Genomic DNA, 21,145 nt, shown 5'->3' with positions numbered 1-21,145 from the left:
CTCTCCCGCGCCGGGCCCCTCTACAGACGCTGGGGGGGCTCGGGGTTCCTGGCGTGCGAGTGCGCGGTGCCCGGTGCGGTGACGGTCCGTCTGTCTCGCTGTAGGTCGGTCCCCGCCGCTTCCCCTGCAGCATCTCTTGGATGGCTACCAGTGCAGCCACGACGATGACCACCTGTCTTACGGGGAAACGGGAATGCCGGTCCCTCCTTTCGGCTGCGCCTTTTCTGCAGGTAATGTCACCTTCTGAAAGGCACTTTTAGGGGGCAGCGTGTGGGCACCTCTGTCTTTTGGTTTTCTTGTTCTTTTGGGGTTGATTTTTTTTTTTTTAACATGTCTCATGATTTGTTTTTAGAGCTTCTTGGTTTTAAAGTGAGCTGGTAAGAGTGTACTTGCACCTAGATGTGATATAAGTTGGATCATGGCGGTCCTAGTTACGCTGGTGGGAAGTATTCCCTGAAAGAAGCAACTGCAAAGCATTTCTTTTAATGTGTCTTTGTTTCAGCTTTGTCTGTTTCAAGGTATGTCCTCTTGGTGACAGTGCTAGGCCACATAGTTGAAAAACCGGGCTTTGTTCAACATATATAAAAGATATAACAGGATGGAGAATAGTGTGTAGAAATCAAAGAGGTGGATGTGTGTCACTAGACGTGCAGCATTTCCCCATGATAAATACATGATGAGTGAAGAAAGCATGGAAGTTCCTGGATCTTTAGGACAAAGCATTCATTTGTAGTACTCTAGTTTTGGTGTGAGCTTATACCTTTCTTTGAGGCAGCTTCCTGCTTTTCCAACTGAGAGCCATAAAAAGTACAGGAGGTTGTAGAGGATAGGTAGTATAGATACAGAAAACTGTAACTAGAGAACTGTAACAGCTGGTAAAAGAGGCCATTATCTCAAAAATTGCTCCCGGAGGCATTTAATTGCCATGTATAGTACTTCCTTAATGGAACATCTAGAAAAAATGCTTGCCAATATTTCTTCATTTTGAACATTTAAAGTGCTATGTAACTACTGTTTATTTCACAACCATCTATTTGCTGTGTACCCCATTTAAGGTGTCTGTGGCCCTTCACAAAGAGCAGGGGCATGATTATGAGTCAGCTACATAATACACTAATACATTTCAACTTCTTTTCAGCCCCGAATTTGGAGCATGTACTAGCAGTTGCAAATGAAGAAGGATTTGTTAGACTGTATGATACTGAAGCTCAAACTACCAGCAAACTCATCTTTAAGGGTAAATGTTATAGAGAATGTGATCTTCATTTGATGTGACAAGTACGTGATTTACTGGAATCAAAGAAGGCTTTTTGCAAGTCATTTAAACATAAATGTGGGTAGTACTTAAATCCTTTCATATACTTTGATGAGTTGTCTTTCCAAAGCAGCAGAGCAGCAGCCTGAGTGTGCTTTTACAACAGCCAGAGTAAGTGAATTGTTCTGTGTTGCCTAAGGCAAGCTGTTGACAAGTTTTCTGATTTCGGTGTCTGATGTTCTTTAGTATTCTGCAAAATACCATGCTGCAACGCACTGAACTAATCTTGGCCTTCTTTTTCTTGTTAGAATGGCAGGCTCACTCGAATGCTGTATTTGACCTTGCCTGGGTACCAGGGGAACACAGGATTGTAAGCAGCCTTTTGCCATCTAACTTTATTTTTAATGCTTTGGCAAGTGTGTGCAGAAAATGACTAAAGCTTTTTATTTTTTCCTCTGAAGGTCACTGCTTCAGGAGATCAGACAGCCAAGGTGTGGGACGTGAAAGCCGGAGAGCTTCTTGGCATATGCAAAGGTCACCAGTGTAGCCTCAAGTCAGTTACTTTTTCTAGATTTGACAAAGGTAAATGTTGATATTCCCTGTTGTCTGTTTTTTCTTTGTTTTCCCCTGGCACATTGGTACTTTGGGGGCTAAAAATGGGCTTTAGAAACTGGCAGTTACAAATAGCACAGGCCAACTGAGCAGCAACCCAGCCAGTGAAGCAAAATTAACTTGTTGGAACTTTGCAATGACCTGATGCTAACATGTGTACGTTTCTGATCTTGGGCGAGTTTAAGATTTGATACCTACATCCATATGTAAGCATGTAAATACTGTTATCATAAGCAGGTTTCTCTGGAGTAATAGCAAAAAAAAAAAAAAACCCAAAAAAACCAAACCCAAACCAAAAACTTGGAAGAGTAAGGAAACTACTTAAAAAGAACGACAGCACAACAGCCTGATTTTTGTATTTCTAGGACTGGCATCCCACGTTTTGGGCAAAAGAGCCAGAGGCACATAAATTAAATTAACACTTTTGGAAGCTAATAGCACTCTCTTTCTCTCTCTCAGCGGTCTTCTGTACTGGAGGCAGAGATGGAAACATCATGATTTGGGATACCAGATGCAACAAGAAAGGTAATTGAACTTTCAGATATGTATCAGAAAAGCTTGGTATCTCGTGTGAAAATAGTACTCAGATGCGCTTGTTGGACTAATGCTTTTGACTACAATATAGGCAACACTTCAGTAAGAAGAGGAGGACTGTCAGTGTACTGCTTTAGTGCAGTAAAAGGATGGAGTAGGTATTTCTTCTACGTATAATACATTTTTCCACTTTGTAACAGTCTCAGATTTGCAGCATGATACACATGCTGGCCTGATAATACTGTGTATATTGGTAAGGAGATAAGGGGGTACAGAATACATCCCTGTGTGGGACAGCATGGAGATAGATGTGCCGGGTGAGAGTGCTTCAGTCGGAGCCATCCGGAGGGATGAAGCAAAGCCGGGAAGGCTCCTGCCAGAGTAGAAAGGAAGGCAGAAAGTGCAGCAGCAAAGGAGCTTGTGAGTGCTGGGAGCAACTGAATATAATGTGGGAAGACCTACTAAATGCAGGGTGAGCTCATTCTTCTCCTCTCTTTCTGTTTCCTGGAGCTTTTCCGTCCCTGGTCAGGTCATGCCCTTATGCCACTTCCCAGTTCCCTGCTCTATCCCAGCAGTTTCCTGGCCTGTGCTGCCAGAACACGTCTCACTCTTCCATCTGTCCCAGGTTCCCTGGCTCTTCAGACTGGCAAGTGGGGAAAAAGGGAGGCTCCACATGACTGAAGCGGAAGGTATAGGAAAAAAAGTAGAAAAGTCGCTTTACCCTAGTAAAGCAGTAAGTTTCATAAAGTGAAAAGTAGCAGACAAAAGGCTAAATAGAATATTATAAAATAGAGTGGAAAAGCACTGGAAACCTTCCTGTGAGTGCAGTTCTGCTCCGGATGAGATGGATTGAATGCTCCACAGCAGGACACATGCTGAAGCCCAGACCAAGGGTTAATGATTTCCAAAGGCAGACTGCCTAGACCACTTTTAGTTTCAATGTCCATGCTACATCAACCTCTGTAATTTTTTTGCAATATGTGCTCCTGTTTTCTACTGTGTTCTTTTCATCGGTTTTGTATGTTACCAACAATTTTTGTTTTCACGATACATTAATGATTTTAAAGGTTAGCCTCAGCCATTTTTTAGGACTTATGCCAAGCTGATGCCTGTTTTATTGAAGTGATAGCAAAATTGCATAGAAACAATTAATTGAGGTGTCTGTGATTTCTTTCAGATGGATTTTATAGGCAGGTGAATCAAATCAGTGGAGCACACAATGTGGTTGACAAGCAGACTCCTTCCAAAACAAAGAAGAAGCGGCAGAGTCTAAGAGGACTTGCTCCCTTGGTGGTAGGTATCTGGGGAACAAATGAAATGTAGGCCTCTCTTCTGAAGACAAGTGTTATTCATAGAAGTCTTCCTAAGCAATTATCATGAGAAATATTTGGCTTGAATGTGGTAAATACTTCCATTTATCTTTGCAGAGATAGGGTTTTTTGTCATGGTCATTTGCTATGGCTAATTTTAGACATTGTTTAGTTGTTTAACAACCCACTGCCGTCAAAGCCATCTTTGTGCAAATGCCATGTGAAAATACATCTTTTTTTTCAAGAGAGGAAAGGAGAGGCCAGGATTCCTTTTTTGATGGGGGAAATAGAGAGGGTTGTAATTTTTTTTTCTTTTTTTTCCCCAGATTGCTGCCTTACTTGAGTAAAACCTGGTATTATTTAATCTATCCAACCTTGTAATGAAGGCAGCTCTCTTATCTCTGACCTGAAATGTGTAATGTCAAACTGCTTCCCAAACTCTTACTGCTCAGTGGCATTTCACTGGTGGGAGTATTTCAAGGATTGTTGGGTCCTAAATGGCACCTGGTATTTCCAGGTTCTCCTGCCTGGCTAGGAGGAGGTTTTCTCGGTATTCACTTGGCCTTGAACTAAGCAACAAGATCTTGCTGACCTTGGAAGAAAATAAAGTTCGTTCTTTTTTTTTTTTCCCTTTTCTTTTTAAGGATTTCCAGCAGAGTGTAACCGTGGTGCTGCTTCAGGATGAGCATACTCTTATCTCTGCAGGAGCTGTTGATGGGTAAGGAAGGAGGATGCCTGCTTTTCTGTCTCTTCTGTCTGTTCTTAGTGGCACAAAAAGATTGGGAGATATTTTTTTCTAAGATCACCCAGTGGCCCACAAGGCTAGAAATACTATTAGGTAGAATCAGCACACCCATGCTGCCAGCTTGCATTGGCAAAGCTGAATGATGCTTTTCTTCCTTACTGGAGATTGCAGCGCTGAGACAAATTGTGCATACATGGTAAATACTCATTTTAGTGTCTTAGGTATGGGGCAGAATGAGAACAGCCCTTATCATCTGTCACTGTTCTCATGGACCTACAGGGCCACACATAAACGGACTATTGTTAGGCAGTGAGCTGTTTTGGGAGGCAAGTGGGTGGTTGGTGTCTGGATATGTGTAGGCGTGCTTGAGAAAATGTTGCCTTGAGTTACAAAAGGTGCATTCTTTTAGGTGCCATATCCGTTGCAGCATCTTGGAGGTCAAGCAAACTGTCCCATTGATTAGCATGGAGATTACCCTCTCAGGACTTGATTTTTTAGCAGGCTCTATGTGGTCAGAGCCTTTCTGAGGCAGATAAGATTGACTCTCCTGCCTATGGCTCATGAGAGAGGTTTGCTCCTGGAGAGCAAGAAAAAACTTGAAGGACTTCATTTTTAAAACTACAAGTCAGTAGTATAAAGGCATCCTTCTATTTCCATTTTCTAGGTGAAGCAAGTTGACTTGCAGGCTCTTGTTGTGTTAGTTACAGAAGACAGTGCTGCTTCCTCATCCATACCCAGTAGAGCAATTGTTTGGCTTTCAGCATGTCTCTGCTCTACTTCTGTTCAGTTGTGCTCCTTAGCACTGGACGCTCTTGAGTTACAAGCAACCTGTCTTCTTGTGCTCTTAGAAGGCCCTATCAGCACTGCAAAAGAAATTTTGAAGTTGAAGATACTTGTGCTTTTCTATTTCAGTGTGATCAAAGTATGGGACTTGCGCAAGAACTACACTGCTTACCGTCAGGACCCGGTGCCTTTCAAGTCTTTTTGCTACCCTGGGACCAGTACTCGCAAACTTGGTATGTTATTGGAGGATGTATTTGTTAAAGTGCAAAGTGAATTTAAGAGGTACTGACAGTTCTCTTATCTTTTTATCCAATTATTGATCAGACTGACAAGCTCAGCAGTGTATTTTGATTGCCAATACCAAATTTTCAAGTTGAAGTGCCTCGCTTCTGTATCATTGCACCAATGATAAAAACTTGCAAAAGCTTCAGCAGTGCAGAAGCTTCAGAAATGGAGATAAGGGAATAATAAAGCTCTTGAGGTAAAATTTAGCTAGTCGTTTTGATGCATGAGTAGAAATCAGATTGAACCCTTTCTTTGCATTGTATCTTGCAAAGACAACAGACCAGACTGGGTTTTTACATTACAGCCTTCCAGAGCCAAGCAATACTTAAAGCTGTTTGTTATAAAAAACAATAGTGTTCTTGTTCATGTTTCTCTGTGCTTCTTTGTATCTTAATGCCTTACAATGCTCTGATGCAACACAGTAATTTCGGATGACTTGTCTAATCAACTACCTTGACGTGGTAATGGTCAGTGTCAGTCCCAAGAACTTGAGGGGAATCCTCGAGGAGCTGCTTGTGAAATAATTTGCTCGCAGGGAAAGATTTTTCTTGAACCTAAATCACATCAGAGGATACCTTATTATACCAACGCATGAGTGTTTCTGTTTATTTTTAGTCTCTGCTTCTACAATTGGTTGTTCTTGTTACCCATTTGAAAATATCAAATAAATCACTCGCCTGCTCTGAAGGTGAGATTCCCCTCTAAATATCACCCTGAATCCTCATGAGAAAATGTAGATGTTATTCTAGAAACCTTCCTTCGCCAGCAAGTGCTCTGTCAAACAGACAAACTTTCCAATGACAATCTCATACGTGATAAAGATCCTTTCCAAATTTCCCTGTCTAGGCATTTCTTTGAGAATGCCTGTTTTCCAATTTTTTTTTTTTTTGTAGAGTTATTTCTTATGAAGAACTTTTCTTTTTGTCTATAGGATATTCTAGCCTGGTTTTGGATTCTACCGGTGCTAATCTGTTTGCTAATTGCACTGATGACAGTATCTACATGTTCAATATGACAAGTTTAAGGACCACTCCAGGTAAGCATGGTATCTGTTGAAACAGCTGCAAAAAATAGATGTGACAGGGCATAGAAAGACGAATTTGTCCCTATGACTTAGAGAGACAGAGAGCAACTTGACCATTTAGGAAACCTATTCTATGCTCTTATGTCTCAAGCTACCTGGGAGAGAAGGCACCTGTTACAAGGGCTGTTCGTATTTTGTGTTAAGCCATCCACATAAAATTAACAGCACAAGAACTTACGTAAGTGAAGATTTGGGCTCACCCAGGCATAGACTAATGGCAGTTTGCATGTTGACTCTAGTTACCTGGTGAGGAGTGGCCAGTGTCCAGCTGCTACCCACCTGAAGCAAGTTTGACTCTTCTGCTTACTGGCAGTCACTGGTTTTCAAACTCTTAGATATGAATCCATGTAAAGTGATCACCTGCTATGGTGTATTCAGATATTTTAAGGTGTCTTTTAAATTTAGGTTCTACCGCAGTTTCTGGGAGAAAGCGTCTCCAGCATATCGTGGAGGTGCTTCAGCTTTTTAGGTTCCTTCAGCTCTGCATCTGGAACCTTTACATGCCAAAGATGGCCCACAGCCTTTGGTGCACTGAGCTGCTTTGTCACAGGACAGTGGCCGCTTCTCAGGAAGCAGCAAAACTTGTTAGATGCATTCCAGCCAGAAGCATGATTTAGTTTCCATTGCCTTTTCTCAGTCTCTCAGTCAATTGAAATTTAATGAACAATGTGTCCTTCTGTCTGCTCTTCAGGCAGGCAGTCTGGTGGGTGGGAACGCTTCCAGAGCCGAGAAGCGGTGCAAGCAGTAAATATTAATAGGTCAGTTGTTGAGGTTAACCCCGGGTGCCACCGCTGAGCTGTGGAAATACAGGCAGGAGTCTCCCAAGCAGGAGCGGGCTCTCCTCAAAGCACAGGGCATCCCGCCGTCGGCCTCCTCATGGAGCTCTTGTCTTCTGCGTGCAGCCGATAAAAACCTGGCGAGCCGAGCGATCTCCCATTCATCTGGCGGGATGAAACACGTGCGGCTTCTCGGTCTGCTGCTGTTCCCGCAGAGGGCAGCGCCTGCCCACGGGTCGGTGCCGCTCTCCTTGCTCACTGGCTTTCATCCCCATTGCTGCTGCTCTTACCCAGTATCAAGGCAGCTGTAGTTTGCTGGGGAGATGTGGGGGAATCCTCACCGTGACAGGGCTTGCTGGTGGGTCTGGCTTAGGAAGGGACTTACTGTCTGGTAACCGCTGCGCTGAGAGAGCTGTGGGTAAAGATTAAGGGATATTTTGGGATCTTGCAACTTTTTCAAAGACCATGAAAGGCAGCCATGTGTCCCCTGATCTGCGGGTCGCCTCCTTCGACAAAATCTTTATTAAAAAAGTGCTGGTAGAGGGGTTGCCCACCCCGCCTGGTGCTACATCGGGAAACTTGGCCTTTCTACCCCGAGGAGAGGATGGGACATGGTGCAGCCGAGTGTTCTACATCCACACTCAGCTCTTGGCAGCAGTGCCTTGTTGGTCTCGATGGGGGGGGGGGGGGGGAACAGCCGCCATTCGGGGCGATGGTTTGAAGGCTTTAGCAAACACCACCAAGGCTTTAAATACAGGCAGCTGGTGAGCGTGGCTGACACAATGCAAGTTTTGTTGGCGAAATAAAGATGATGGCAGCAGGAGGAAGGAGCACCGAGCGCCTTTGTTGCCAACTTGAGTGGAAGGAGGCCCTCGCTGTGTTTTCTGCACGACTGCCCTTGCTAGGGCAAGGGCATGACCCCTTGTCATGGGTCTGGTGATGGGGGCTGAAGGAGGAAGAGATGAGGAACCTTAACCAGAGTAGTGGGGCAGCCCAGGTGATGTCTTGGCCTGCTTGTCATATGGGTCAGGCTAAAGCTTTAATGAAGCTGCCACCACTTCCTAATGCTGTGGGGAGAGCTGTTGCTTCATTTGGGAAGCCTGAAGGGCTCCGCTTGAATAATAAGAACTTCCAAGCCGGAGCCCCAGAGCGAGGGAGCAGTGCAACCACTTTCTCCAGAGGATATGTGGCTGGGCAGGAAAAGCCTGTAGGATCAGCCCTCCTTGCGCAACCCACTGTCAATTGAGTGGGGCTTTTCTTTTCTTTTTTTTTTTTTCTTTTCTCTTCGCAGTGGCCGTTTTCAGCGGGCACCAGAATTCAACTTTTTATGTCAAATCCAGCACCAGCCCAGACGACCAGTTCCTGGTCAGTGGCTCAAGCGACTGCAACGCGTACATCTGGAAGGTGAGGCCATGGGGAGAGGCCCAAGCGTGCAACTCGGAGCTGCTCCACTCTTTCATTTCGTTTGCTTTCCATGTTCACATAGGACACTCCCTGCCTCCCACTCCAACTGAGAGCAGCGTGGGGTTAGCTCCTGGCGTGTTGTGCCCAGAGTGTGTTTGTGTCTGTCAAGGCTAGATGTAACTGTTTAATGTAAAACAGAGCTAACCTCCTGCCATCAATGCGTCTCTCATCACTGCTGCTTATTGCAAGTTGCTGATCTTAATCTGATTTTAATGGGCATTAAAATCCTCTTTCAATCCTGTTGATTCAGCCAGCTGTGACAAGTAGACAGACAGTTCTCAGTTCATATTTAGCAACGGAGCATGTTAGCAGAAACCCAACAATTTAATTGTTTTAAAGAGCTCTCTTCCCCCCCACCTCCCCTTTTTCCAGCTCTTGCTTCAGACATAGCTTTTTCTCATGCTTAATTTACAGTAGTTAAAGCCTTTGTATTACAGCAAGGGCTCAGCCAGAGCCTTCAGCAAAATTCCAAAGCACTGTCTGACAGCCGAGAGGCTTCGTCACTTGGCATCTTGCACTGATGTGCAGGAAATGCAAATGTCACCGAGTTAATAGCAGGGACCTCAGAATAAGGCATGCTTCAAGTTCTCCATACTTGACAGCCATATGGGAACAGAGTAGACTTCTTACTGTAGTAGAATAGAGAGAAACCACAGGTAACTGTCTATTTCAGGTTTGGGGTAATTTTTAGGGAATGCTGACTTGTTTACCCCTTTCAGGATTAGTTTGAAAGTAAAATACAAACCTTTCAGAGCTGAGGGTCAGCCTGCTGAAGTTGTGGTTTGAGCATGTAGTCTCTTCGATTTGAGAACACTTGTAAGCAGCTAGGTTGCTTACTCAGTAGTAGCAGGAGTGTGGTAGCATGGCTACTCCCATGCCAAGTGGTGTAATTTTAACCTTCCTCGTGTTCTGTGTGAGTTCAGCAAAAATACCTGTGCAAACTTGAGTTGCGCATTCTGCATTTGTGTGTTTTGATATTTTCTTGGAACGCAGGCTGGGACTGGGTCGAGAGCATTCAAGGATGGCATTACTTCTCAAAGTTTAAGCATTTAAGCACATTTAAAATGCATTTGTGTACAGAGAGATTCTGTTGCTATCACATCTAAGTAACAGATCATATTGCATATTTATTAAATAAACCATCAGATTATTACTTCCATTTTAATCCCATAGTCATTTTAGAAACCGATTCTTTTTAGATCTGTTATATCCAGAGGCTTCTTAATTTGTTTTAAATGTTGGCAGATTTTACTGACTCTGAACTGTGTGTATCTTTCCTGGCATGAGGACTTACTATGCTGTGAAAAAAACATGGTTAGATATTGCATGGGCAATTAACAGGCAATGTTGGAAAGAACTTAATGAAGACCACTAGCTTTCCATATCTAGAGAGGAATGAAAGGTAGAGGAAGACCTTGTTGAGGAATGAAAGGCAGAGCAAGACCTTGTCCATCCAGATTATTTCTTTGAGAAACTTGTAGCAGTTCTAAGTTGTGTTTGGGTCAGCAATTCCCAAGGAACACTGTGGCTAGAAGTTATTGCTGATGAGGGTGCTGTTTCAGTCTGTTTTCGTATATAAAACACTTCCAGGCAATGAACACTTGCTTTATTGTGTTGGTTTTGTGATTATTTTTTTATAATTACTAGTCCGTTGATTAATGAACCAACTCTTGAACAACTCTGAGATTATAAAAGCCAGAGAACAGCAAGGTTTCTCTCAAGAAAGATAGTACCTAGCTGAGATACCTTCCTGGTAATAAAAAATATCCTCTACAGGCATATACTTCCATTGTCCTTTGATTCCTTTCGTAGGTACCACTCCAAAGTGACCATATTAAGTTACCCTTTAATCTGTTCCAGCATTGGAATTTACGTGCTTCTGTCTCGTATGGTGCATAAAACTATACACACAATTTTATGCTGAATCTTGAAGATGGATACAACAGCTGTTTAAGTCAGTAGAGTAACTAATAAAGTCTCATTTCCTAGGTTTCTCTTTTTAACCTTTCCACAATAGTTCTAACTTCCCCACCAATATCCTGTCAAATCAGGCAAAAAGCAGTATGTGCTGTGGTTAATCCTGACTTAACATTTGCAGACTGGCCGACTGTCTTCTGCCAAACTCAGTGGACATAGCTGTATTGTGCATCCTCCTTTAGCTCACAGTAATAAAACTTGTGTGTAGTTGGTTTAATTTACACTAGTATAGTGTAAAACCAGTGTGTCCCAGCAAGGGTAGTTCTCTTCCTCTGCTTTCCTTGCAGCAATCAGTGGCTACTGGACCGCTGTTGTGTCTGTTATGTGTGTATAGCAAGACTGCTATTAAATGTAAACAAAGGTGTCTCTGCACCAAGATCTCCTGTTGTTTATTGCCTTAATAGGGATTTAGTTTCCATGGTATTGGATGTTTTGGCAGACAAGGGAATACTCTGACCCAGGCATTTAGTGCATATTGAGTCAAGTGATTGCCTCTGCTGTGCCAGGAAAAAAAAGGTGGCCTGTTAAGGTGAACCTGTTTGTATCAGAACAACTTTAAGATCTGAAGCTGGATATTCATTTGCGGTTTTGCAGGCCGTTGTAGGAGGTGATCCACAAGAGAAAAACTTGTGTGTAAATCAGCAGCTTTCCCTGATGTCTTGCATCTTCCCTTGAAATCTATATGTAATGTCTACTCATTTTCCCACACAGCAAAGGATCTGTTCATTCACTTAGTCATTTATGCAAATCCCCTTGATAAATCCCCCTTATAATGTCACATCAATAATGGTGACTCATAGCTCCAGAAAGGACTGCCTGCTGAAAGCATGCAAAACTTGGTTATAATCTCTGTGTGTGTATGCCCTTGTGTTTTCTTCCTTGGGCCACTTAATGCTAGTTTCAGCTGTATCTGTCACTTACGTGAGCCGTAATAGAAGATAAATAGTAATACTGTAGAACAGGAGAAAGATTTTTATGAAGGGTGTAAGAGAAATGGACATCAGTTTAATGAGCATGAGTGATTTAGGGAGCTTTTTTATGAACCCTTAAGAGGGTCTCTGGTCCAGCTGGTTGGTTGGAGGAGGTACAGGCACAACAATGCCAGTTCTGAAGCCAATGAAGGTTCATCTATAGGATTTTGTTGGTGGCAGTTTTGTTTTTTTAATAAAGTATTAACCTGTGATTGAGAGCAGCAGAATATATTTGCCTATCCTGATTCAAAGCATGAACTTCCCAAACTTTTAAGCGTTTTACCTAGAGCAGGTAGAGGTATGTAATGCTTGTGAAATGCTTGTGTCATGTTTTGGGCTGACAACTCTGGAGGCAGAAATCCTATGTGTAGCAGGAATTGAACAAGTGTTTCCAGGCAAGTCAGTACATCTTAGTGCTGACCAGCTGCTTCACCTCTAGAAATGAAACATGAACTGATTCTTAGGGCTCCATCAGTTGTTGCCTCATGATAACAGGCTAAGAGCATTTGATTTATCTGTTACATATAGGAAAGATGGAAAGTATTCACATGCTTCAGAGGTGAGCTGTGGTGTCTTTTCTTAGTGATGTATATTAGGCTGCAGGGCTTCTGATTATATACTTGTTTTTTTATGGAATTTTTAAGGTTTCTGAGCCCAGCCTTCCTCCATGGATACTCGTTGGTCACTCTCAAGAAGTTACCTCCATTGCTTGGTGTCCTTCAGACTTCACTAAGGTTTGTTTTCTGGAAAATTGTCTTTCCCATGAAACAATAGATGTGATGTGGCAACATCTGCTTTTCGAAATTCCAGCAGTATTTGTTATTTGGGTGGAAACTTCTAGTCAATCTTGTCTAAAAGTGTTCATTTGGGGGGGCAGAAAACCAAAGCTAGTCACAGAAGTACAATGTATCAGAACTTTTTCATTATTTTCAAATAATTTAGGCTATTTGATAAGACCTAGGAAAAGGCAAATGAACAAAGACCTCTCCTCATGAGAGCTTGTGACACTACCTGTAAGGGACAAAACTCTGAAACCATTTAATCAGGGCTTTTACAAGCCAAAAGCTTGTTTTGTGGTTCCATACTTACATCTTCCTTACCTGTCTGACCATTGATACATCTGCTAGTCTTGTACAGAGTGGCAAGAAGTTTTGAATGCCGCTTAAAAAACATGTGGACTCTTTTAATTGTGACCTCTTTTCAAAATCTGAGCTGTTTTTATGACATATTTGTGTGTACACCCAAAAACCTACAGTAAAACTGGGTCGGTAATTATGTGCCAGGCATCACTAAAAGGAAGACAACTGCAGTAGGAGGTTGGTTCAAATGATTGGCCTCGCTCAAAATGAGAAAACCCTGAAAAATCCTAGACAGTCTCATAATAATAGCCAGAGTTTCTTTCACCCCATAGTATTAAGCAAGTCAGCCACTTTCCCCAGCTTGCACTATAGCACTGGGTCTTCAGAAAAGCTTTGCAGTGTAGGAGGGTGGGAGTTTTGCAGGCAAACGGGAGGAATTGTCCTAGTTGCATAAGATGCACAAAAATACAAGAATTGGCATTTTAGACGAAATCTTTGATCTAGAGGTAGCCCGGCATCCTGATCATGATGTGTTGGAAACAGACCAATACAGCCCTTACAATCGTTACTGACACAGGTAAGAAATAGTCAGCCATTGTACAGATGCCAAAGCATGAAGAAAAGTGGAAAATGTGCTAAGACAGGTCAGGAAGCTGCTTGGAGTGATTTGAGAGGCAAAGTTGCTTTCTGTAGGGACAATATTGGTGTCACAGAGGTCAGAGTAGAGACACTTTCCCATCCAGATTACTATGAACTTTGGCCACAGCGTTTCCTTTTTCTTGCTGCTGATTCCCATGTGAGTCACAAGCTAATCTGTCTGAAGAGAGCGATAAAATGTGGGCTAGGTGGGTTCTGTTCGTTCTTCAGATGAGATTCCACAGATCCTTTTGGAGCGCGTGATGCTGTGATGGGAATCTAGACCAATGTTTGTAGCAGAGTCGGTTTCTCTGCCAGATACTGCTGACATCTGACTCTGAAGAGATGGCGCTTTAGGCTAGTGCAGCAGCCTTCCAATGTCACCTTCTCAGCGTGTTGCAAATGTTTGTCCCCAAGCCGAAGTCCTGAGTAACAGAGACAGACCTAGATGCAGGTGCAAAAAGCAGCATGGCCGCTTTTGTCTATCGAGTGACTGAAACCTCAAAATATGCCTTGGCCCTTCCTGAACTGACTGCCATCTGTTACAGAGCTATGCAAGGCAAACAGGTACTGGTGACTGAGGTTTCTCTAGCAGAAAGGCATGAAGGCAGCAGCCTAGCTCACTTTAAAGCAAATACTGCTGTCCGGTACAGTAATGAAACAGAGTTGGGTTGTTTTGTTAGTTTTACGGGCAAATCTTGTACGCCCTCAACCAGGCTTCACCCTCATTCATATTGGCATAGTGTGTCAGGTATAGCTGTTCTAGTTCACTTGGCCAGTGATCAGTAGGATGTGCCCGGGTTACTCCAAGAAACTAATTTATACTGTAGATTGCCACATGCTCTGATGACAACACTGTGAGGATTTGGCGCTTACGACGTCGTCCTGAGGAGGAGAAATCAGCATTCAGCAAGATCAACTTGGTGGGCTGGGTCACTCAGAAGAAACCAGAAGAACAATGTGCAGCAGGTAAGGACCCTGAGCTGAGATATCTTGTCCTGCTACATGGCTTCTGAACTTTGGCTCTTCTCTGTACCAACAAAGGCCTTTGGCTTGTCTTATTAGTCAAAAAAGAAACCAGAAGAACAATGTGCAGCAGGTAAGGACCCTGAGCTGAGATATCTTGTCCTGCTACATGGCTTCTGAACTTTGGCTCTTCTCTGTACCAACAAAGGCCTTTGGCTCGTCTTATTAGTCAAAATATTTTTTTTTTTTTCATATTAGGCAATAATTCATATAGCAGACAAACAATTCTGCTTGTAAATACTTCTGCTACCAACAAGACAAGCTGGCTGAAATAGCTTACAAGTATGCCAAAGTCTATATGACTGGACTGCAAAACAAATATACATTAATACGGCTTGTTGGGCAGCCAGATCTTCAGTGGATGTCAGCAGGGTTCAATAGCTGAACAGTCAAAGGAGATGTCATGTGTGCATGCACTGTACCAGCAAGTCACACTTTTTTTTTATGTATCAAATAACAACTGAGAGCAGTAAGATCATATGCTTTTTCCAGTTTGCTAGTTTACCCAGTAAAGCGTTGATGGCACATATACAGCCTTGGAACTTTGAACTGTTTCCTCCTGCCCAGGAGCTGAATTCTGTACAGATTTCTTTGCTGCTGCTATCAATATTACATCTCTTTCTTCAGCTTCATACAGTGGTACTGACTGTCTATACAGACAAATGCCATGTAGTGGAAGTACTTCAAAAGTGCATGTGATCATAATGTTCCAGAACTAATCTGTAGCATTCCTCTGTTCACTTGTTAAGGCTAGTAACAAATGCGATACCTTTCTACAAAGCCTAGGCGATCAGACAAGCTATGCAGCATGCTCTCACAGCTAGCAAGCAGATCTGCGCTCTGTAGAGAAGCTACTCACTGGACAGTGAGCCAGGAGCCCTGGATCATAGCACTACTTTTACTTGTCTGTAACTTGCATTTTGTTACAGTAGAATAGATGAAAGGAGAATACCCCCCCCAAAGTGAAATAAGATAAGCTTGACTGTAGAGTAGCCCTGAAACAAAGAATACAATAGCTTCCCAGCAGCTGCTGGTGTGACTTCCTGTGTTCTACCTAGCTTTTCTAGCCACCCTCCAAATGAATTTCACCTTGGCTAACATAAATAAAGGCTGAAGGTCTCCAAATCCCACTAATGGGATAACATTACCTCTAACCTTTTGCCAGTGAGTAACAGTCTTGCAGGAAGTTTGCAGAACAATAGCAGGGAGAGTGCCAGGTCTGCTCCGTAGCTGGTATATGGTCTGTGTGTGTGCACGCTCGGCTTCGGAGAGGGCTCAAAAATCACTTTGGGTACTAGATTCAGCGAAAGAGAAATAAGCATAGGTCTAGTCCAGAAGCCTGAAACCTAAGGCAGCTCGCACACTAAAACTTTACAAGTCAGTTTTGGCAATTATACTAGAAAAATAACTTACTTCTTGCTCTTTCTGCATTAAAGTAACACAGGAGGGAAGAGGAAGTACACAGACACTGCAAACACAACAGCAGGCACAACAGCAGGCTTCCTGCTGACCTTGGCTCTTGAACACTAAAGCGCGTGCTTTTAGTATGTAGGAGTTATCTGCAGAGACTGATTCGGAGCTGGCAAGCTAAGTACTATTTCAGACCTGCTGGGATGAGATCTAGGTAGTTCCCCACCCATTTATGTGGAACAAATGGTGACATTGAGATTGTGCGTTGACTGTTGACCTGTATCGTCACATGTAGCAAGCAGAGTTTCCTTTTCTTTGGAAATTATTTTTGTTGTTTCCCTAAGTTGCACTACTTTCTCCACAATTTTGTGTAACCAGATTTCTGGAGCAGGCCTGTGCATGGACAATTTGTGACACTTAAATCTTCATATTCTTTATCTCAAGTTTGGGCATGTTTCTCAAGTTTGGGTTTGCTTCTTGCCATGACACCCATCCGACTCTCAGGATAGTTTTTTTTCCCTCATCCAGTGTCTCCACAGTGTAACTTTCAGATTGGTTTGGGATTGACTGTGCTCACACCCAGCTAGTCATGCAATATTTCTGCCGTGTGAATTTGTAGATGGTCATTAGGGATCAAAAGTAGCTGCGCTTGCTACTTCTCTTCTACCTCTAGGAGCTTAGATTTTTAAGTGCAACTAATTCCCCAGCTGAGATATTATTGCCTTGTAAGTGCTCATTAAAGTAAAGATTAGGAGAACCAATCTTGGCAGTTACTTTCTCTTAGTCCAGATTGAAACAAGTTGTTATAAAGTAGCATGTTTTATCAGGAAAGGAGCCTTTAACTCTGTTTTGTGTGTTAGAGTAATTTGTAGTGGGATCCATTAATACAGGATCCTACTTAATTTGTCTCTGATGCACCAATACTTGTATTTTGGGTACTAGATAATACAGTAAAAGGAAGGTTCAAAAGAGGCTTAGTATGGTATACAGTCAAAGAGTCACGTAGGTGCTCACTTGACACGTTATTTGGTAGACAGCCCAGCGTCCTAAAGAAAATGGCAGGTTATTCACACTAGACTTCTCATTGTTCTAATTAAGTGCTTTGTAGTACAGTGCTAATGGTGAGAATTAGGAGTTCAGATTAAACCCCTGGTATACAGAAAATGTTTAGAGCTCTTGTGCTCAGCAGTGGAAATGCAGAGAGTGACCAAAATGCTATCCCATTTAATTGCATCACCGCAAGTTAGATGAATTAGAAAGCCGGCATCTAACCAACCCGCTGATGTGTTCTCTATTGGAGAGTGCCAGAAAGAAAAAAATAATAAAAAAATGAAAATCCCCCTCTAATATTACTGCAGACCAAGATCTTTGCTAGATATAATTCCCACTGTTATTCATGAGGTCCTTATGCCCCTACCTGTGACTACTGTTTTAAGAAGCTGGGTATTCAGAACCTCTTTTAAAAGCGGGGGGGTTACATCTTGGCTAGTGAGCTCAAAAGCCACTGTGAAATATCTGTTTGGGAATCATTTGTTTTAAAGAAATAACTTACTACAGTGACAGATTTTTTCTTTGGAATTTAAGTCCTTGTTCGGGAGGTGAAGAATTTGTCATATTTCCCTGGACGTGGTAAATAACTACCATCTTCATACTAATACAGCACATAGCAGAAAATCCTCCAGCAAAAAGACAAGAGAATGAAACTATGTCCTTTCCTGTTCTCACTCTTTTTTTTTTCATCTTTAAAATATGCAACTATTAATGCCTGACTAGGAGCATTATTCATATGGTAGGGCATTATAGCGTATGGCTTCCTTGGTATTGTAATTAGCTGTGGGACCTGCTTACAGTGCCTTTGTCCCTTAACTCAGTTATGCAGCTGTTCAAAATGGGAGTGCGGGTAGGAACCAGCCTTGCTCTCAGGCAGCATCTCTGTACAGAGCTGTCTGGACCGAGCCACTGCAAGGCTTCCAGATAAACTTGGAAGGTTCAAGATCTGATTTGTATGTCCATCAGTCCCTTGGCTGTAGCTCATGCAAGAGTGCTCATTACAGAAGGGATAGATGTCAGACATTACACAAAGGTACTGTATCATACTCAACAATATGATACAGGATTTTACATATAACTTGTATCAGTTTAACCCAAATTAGAGGGATTTATGCAACCTCTTAATTCAAAAGGGCATGTCTGAGAAACAGGGTCAGCGCTGAATGCGTCTCCTAGTTGGAAGGGGTGTTTATAAAAGGGCTGTCTTTAATCTGCTGTTCTCTGTTCCTCATCAGACTGCTTATTTCTCCCCTATCAGGACCGCCAGCCAGCCCACAGAATACTCCTGCCAAGGCCTTCACAGTGGGCAGCCCGGGCATTTCCTCACCACGGCCGGCTGCCTGTGCTCCCATTTATTCTGGAGACCTTCCCCTGTCTACAAACACTCCGACGGGCACGCTCAAAACCCAGACGGCCACAGTCTGCACCCCAGCCAAGCGGAGCGGAGCCAGCCCATGCGCTTCTCCCCGACTGGTCCCATCCTCCAAAATGTCCATTAAACATTGGGTTACAAGGACTCCGTGCTCTTCTCCTCCAGAAGTGGGGAAAAAGGCTCCTTCTCCTAGAAAAGCCCTGGCAGAAGTCACCCAAAGCGTGCTGGAAGCCGCTTGCCCTCCTAAAGCCCCACACTCGCAGTTTGAGAAGCGTGCCAAGAGAAGGCTTGACTGCAGCAAGGAGGACGGTGCGGGGCAGAAGTGTCTGCAGGCCTGTAGCTGTGTGACTGAACTGGACCATGCGGCTAAGAAATCCAAGCTGAATTTATGTCACTTAGCTGTGGACCAAAAAGCTTGTGATGAAGGCTCTCTCAGCCTGGCTGACTTGGATAACGACCGTGAAGGCTCCAGCTGCAGCCCAAAAGAGCCTTGCTTTCCTGGAAGCCATATTAATCAATCGGGTGTTCAAACTCCCCCCCATCTTTTCAGATCTCCATGCAGAAAAAACACTGAGGTAGTAGGTAAAGAGAATAGTTCACCTGAAAGCAAAAATTGGTTGTCCGCTCTGGGAGAGAAGCTACGGACTGGCAGATCTGGCAGCCAGAGCACATCAAACAGCCCCCTGTCATCTTGCAGTCCCAGTGCCAAACGACGAGAGGCTGTGCCAGCGACCACTTCGCCAAAAACTGTAAGTAGGATGGTCGGTAACAGTGGTCATGAAAGAAGTTATCCCTAGCTGCCACTCTCCCTTTCTTTGTTCTGTCCCGCTCAGGCATTCAAAGAATTATCTGATCCCTTTAATTATGGACAAAAGGAATGATTTCAGGCCTAATAAGCTGGATACATTAACACTGATATCTACTAATCCCTCTGTGCAGGAACAGAATTTTTAGGATGGTGGTGTCCCTCATTTTAAAGGGACTTAGGGCACACAGGAGCTCAGAGATCCTTGCAGTCCTCAGCTGAGTGTTGGAAGGATGTTGCTGTCATCTGAAATAGAGCTCTACTCTGAGAAGCACAATAATGACAGCACCTTTCCTGGCAGATTTACTGTTTATGTGTTCACCGTCACATCTGCCTGTTTATGTTACTGGAAAGCCACGTTAGTATTGGAAGAAAGAGCTAAATTCTGTTCTAGCCCAGGTAGCAGAAGAATTTGTTACCCATGTGAAAGCTGTGGGGCTAAATAATGCCTTCAGTCCCTTCAACTGAAAACTAGCAGAAAACAAAGGTATTGTAAAAGAGTCAGAGGGCAGGACTTGACCTACATAATCCTACTTTTGATGTACGAGAAACCTGGCACAGAGCTCATCCTAGGATCTCAAAGTTAAGCTTATAAAGCAGCTAAAAAAGTTGGAATGAGGGCAGGAGGGTTTAACATGCAAACCGAGAAATGATAATTACATTTTTGAAAGCACACCAAACGTGACTCTGAACTGGACTCCAAGTCCTACAGTGTCTTTGCCTGGGTCTTATTTCAGTAAATGTTGGGTAAATTTTCAATCATCAAATTTTAGTGATACACTCAATTGACTATGTGATCCTAGAAGTTGTTGCCATCATTAAGGCTTATTTTGGCATCTTGTTTCTTACCTGATTTCACCTCTTCCAGCACTTCTCTCAGATATGAAGTGGGCAAGCCACCAGTCCTTAAGTTATGCACAGCAGCTGAACTCTTCGTATTGTGGTTGTACCAAGAAATCTTGGTTATAGTAAACCTAAAACTACTTGTGCTTTATGCTGTACGTGTTTAAACACAAGACAGAAAGATTTGCCCTGGAAACAGATCACTATAGAACAATTACCTTTCCTGCCCAGTATGCTGTAGTTCAGATTTCAGGATGCTTCTGGGTTGTACTCAAAACCTGAGGAGGTGTGTGGAATACCAGCAGCATTCCTTGTTCTGCTACATTTTGGAAATGTGCAGCTCTCTTATCTGCTGTAGGGAAGCTGAAACTGCAGCTAGAGTACTTTTCTTATGGCAGTAAGACAGCCCTAGGTTTTAGCCAGTGTTTCCTGTAGGTACTAAGCCTCTTATCTGCGAGACAAACAGATTATAGTAAAGGACCTTTCATTTACTGTCTTCCTTGGGAAGCTAAACAAACTGGAGCAATGATGGAGGGGAGACTTTAACACTCCTGCAGCATATGAACTGTTAACCTGATTTTTATTTCCTAGGCTGCAACCACTTCAGTTTCCATGAGGAAGATCTGCACATACTTCCACAGAAAGCCACAGAATGACTGAAGTGGCACCTGCCTGATGGATGTTGACACTGTGGTATCAAGACCAGATTTAGCAACGCCGACAACAATGTGCCAGGATTACACAGTTTGTTGTCAGACATTCACAAACTTGTGGTTTTATTCTTCTGTTTTTAAAGCTGTTAACCATTGAAGTAAGCTGAGTGTGGAAAATCTACACAATACCTACTCATGTTCTCTTACTGACTTCAGATGATGGATGATTTTTTTTATAAAGAAAAACTGAGCATTTTTTTATGTGGCAACTGTTATAGTCCAAAGACAGCAACAGCTCTGCTGTGCATTGTTGACAAGCACATATAGCTTGTCAGTTTATGTTACTAATCCGTCATTGAAGCTTCCTCTACTTAAGAATAATGTGTAAATCATCACACCCTCCTGTAAAGCAAGTGTTGGAATGTGCGTAGAGAAAATTACGGAGGTAGATTTGAGCCCCTTCGTGCTGAATGGC

The 21,145-nt window shown here is 43.1% G+C and overlaps 1 protein-coding gene across 1 annotated transcript; it reads left to right on the top strand.

The window, feature by feature from the left end:
• Positions 1–110: 110 nt before the first annotated feature.
• DTL (denticleless E3 ubiquitin protein ligase homolog (Drosophila)) lies at positions 111–20,677 on the top strand. The gene is made up of 14 exons (XM_009888573.1): positions 111–230; positions 1,139–1,237; positions 1,564–1,625; positions 1,717–1,837; positions 2,327–2,392; positions 3,579–3,694; positions 4,356–4,429; positions 5,369–5,472; positions 6,456–6,560; positions 8,676–8,788; positions 12,441–12,530; positions 14,342–14,480; positions 18,256–19,118; positions 20,609–20,677. The coding sequence occupies exons 1-14, from the start codon at positions 194–196 to the stop codon at positions 20,675–20,677; spliced, it is 2,058 nt and encodes a 685-aa protein (XP_009886875.1). The 5' UTR covers positions 111–193.
• The last annotated feature ends 468 nt before the right edge of the window (positions 20,678–21,145 follow it).

The sequence above is a fragment of the Charadrius vociferus genome, unplaced genomic scaffold (genome assembly GCF_000708025.1).
Source record: "Charadrius vociferus isolate BGI_N301 unplaced genomic scaffold, ASM70802v2 scaffold340, whole genome shotgun sequence".
Lineage (NCBI taxonomy): Eukaryota > Metazoa > Chordata > Aves > Charadriiformes > Charadriidae > Charadrius > Charadrius vociferus.
Note: the sequence above shows the minus strand (reverse complement) of the source record. Positions and strands in the feature narration are given on the sequence as shown.

Bases quoted from the DNA above. Each gene is read 5' to 3' on its own strand.
- DTL (XM_009888573.1), top strand. From the start codon at position 194: ATGCCGGTCCCTCCTTTCGGCTGCGCCTTTTCTGCAG. The intron at 6,561-8,675 runs GTAAGCATGGTA...TTCTCTTCGCAG, and splicing joins AAGTTTAAGGACCACTCCAG to TGGCCGTTTTCAGCGGGCAC. The intron at 12,531-14,341 runs GTTTGTTTTCTG...TTTATACTGTAG, and splicing joins GTCCTTCAGACTTCACTAAG to ATTGCCACATGCTCTGATGA.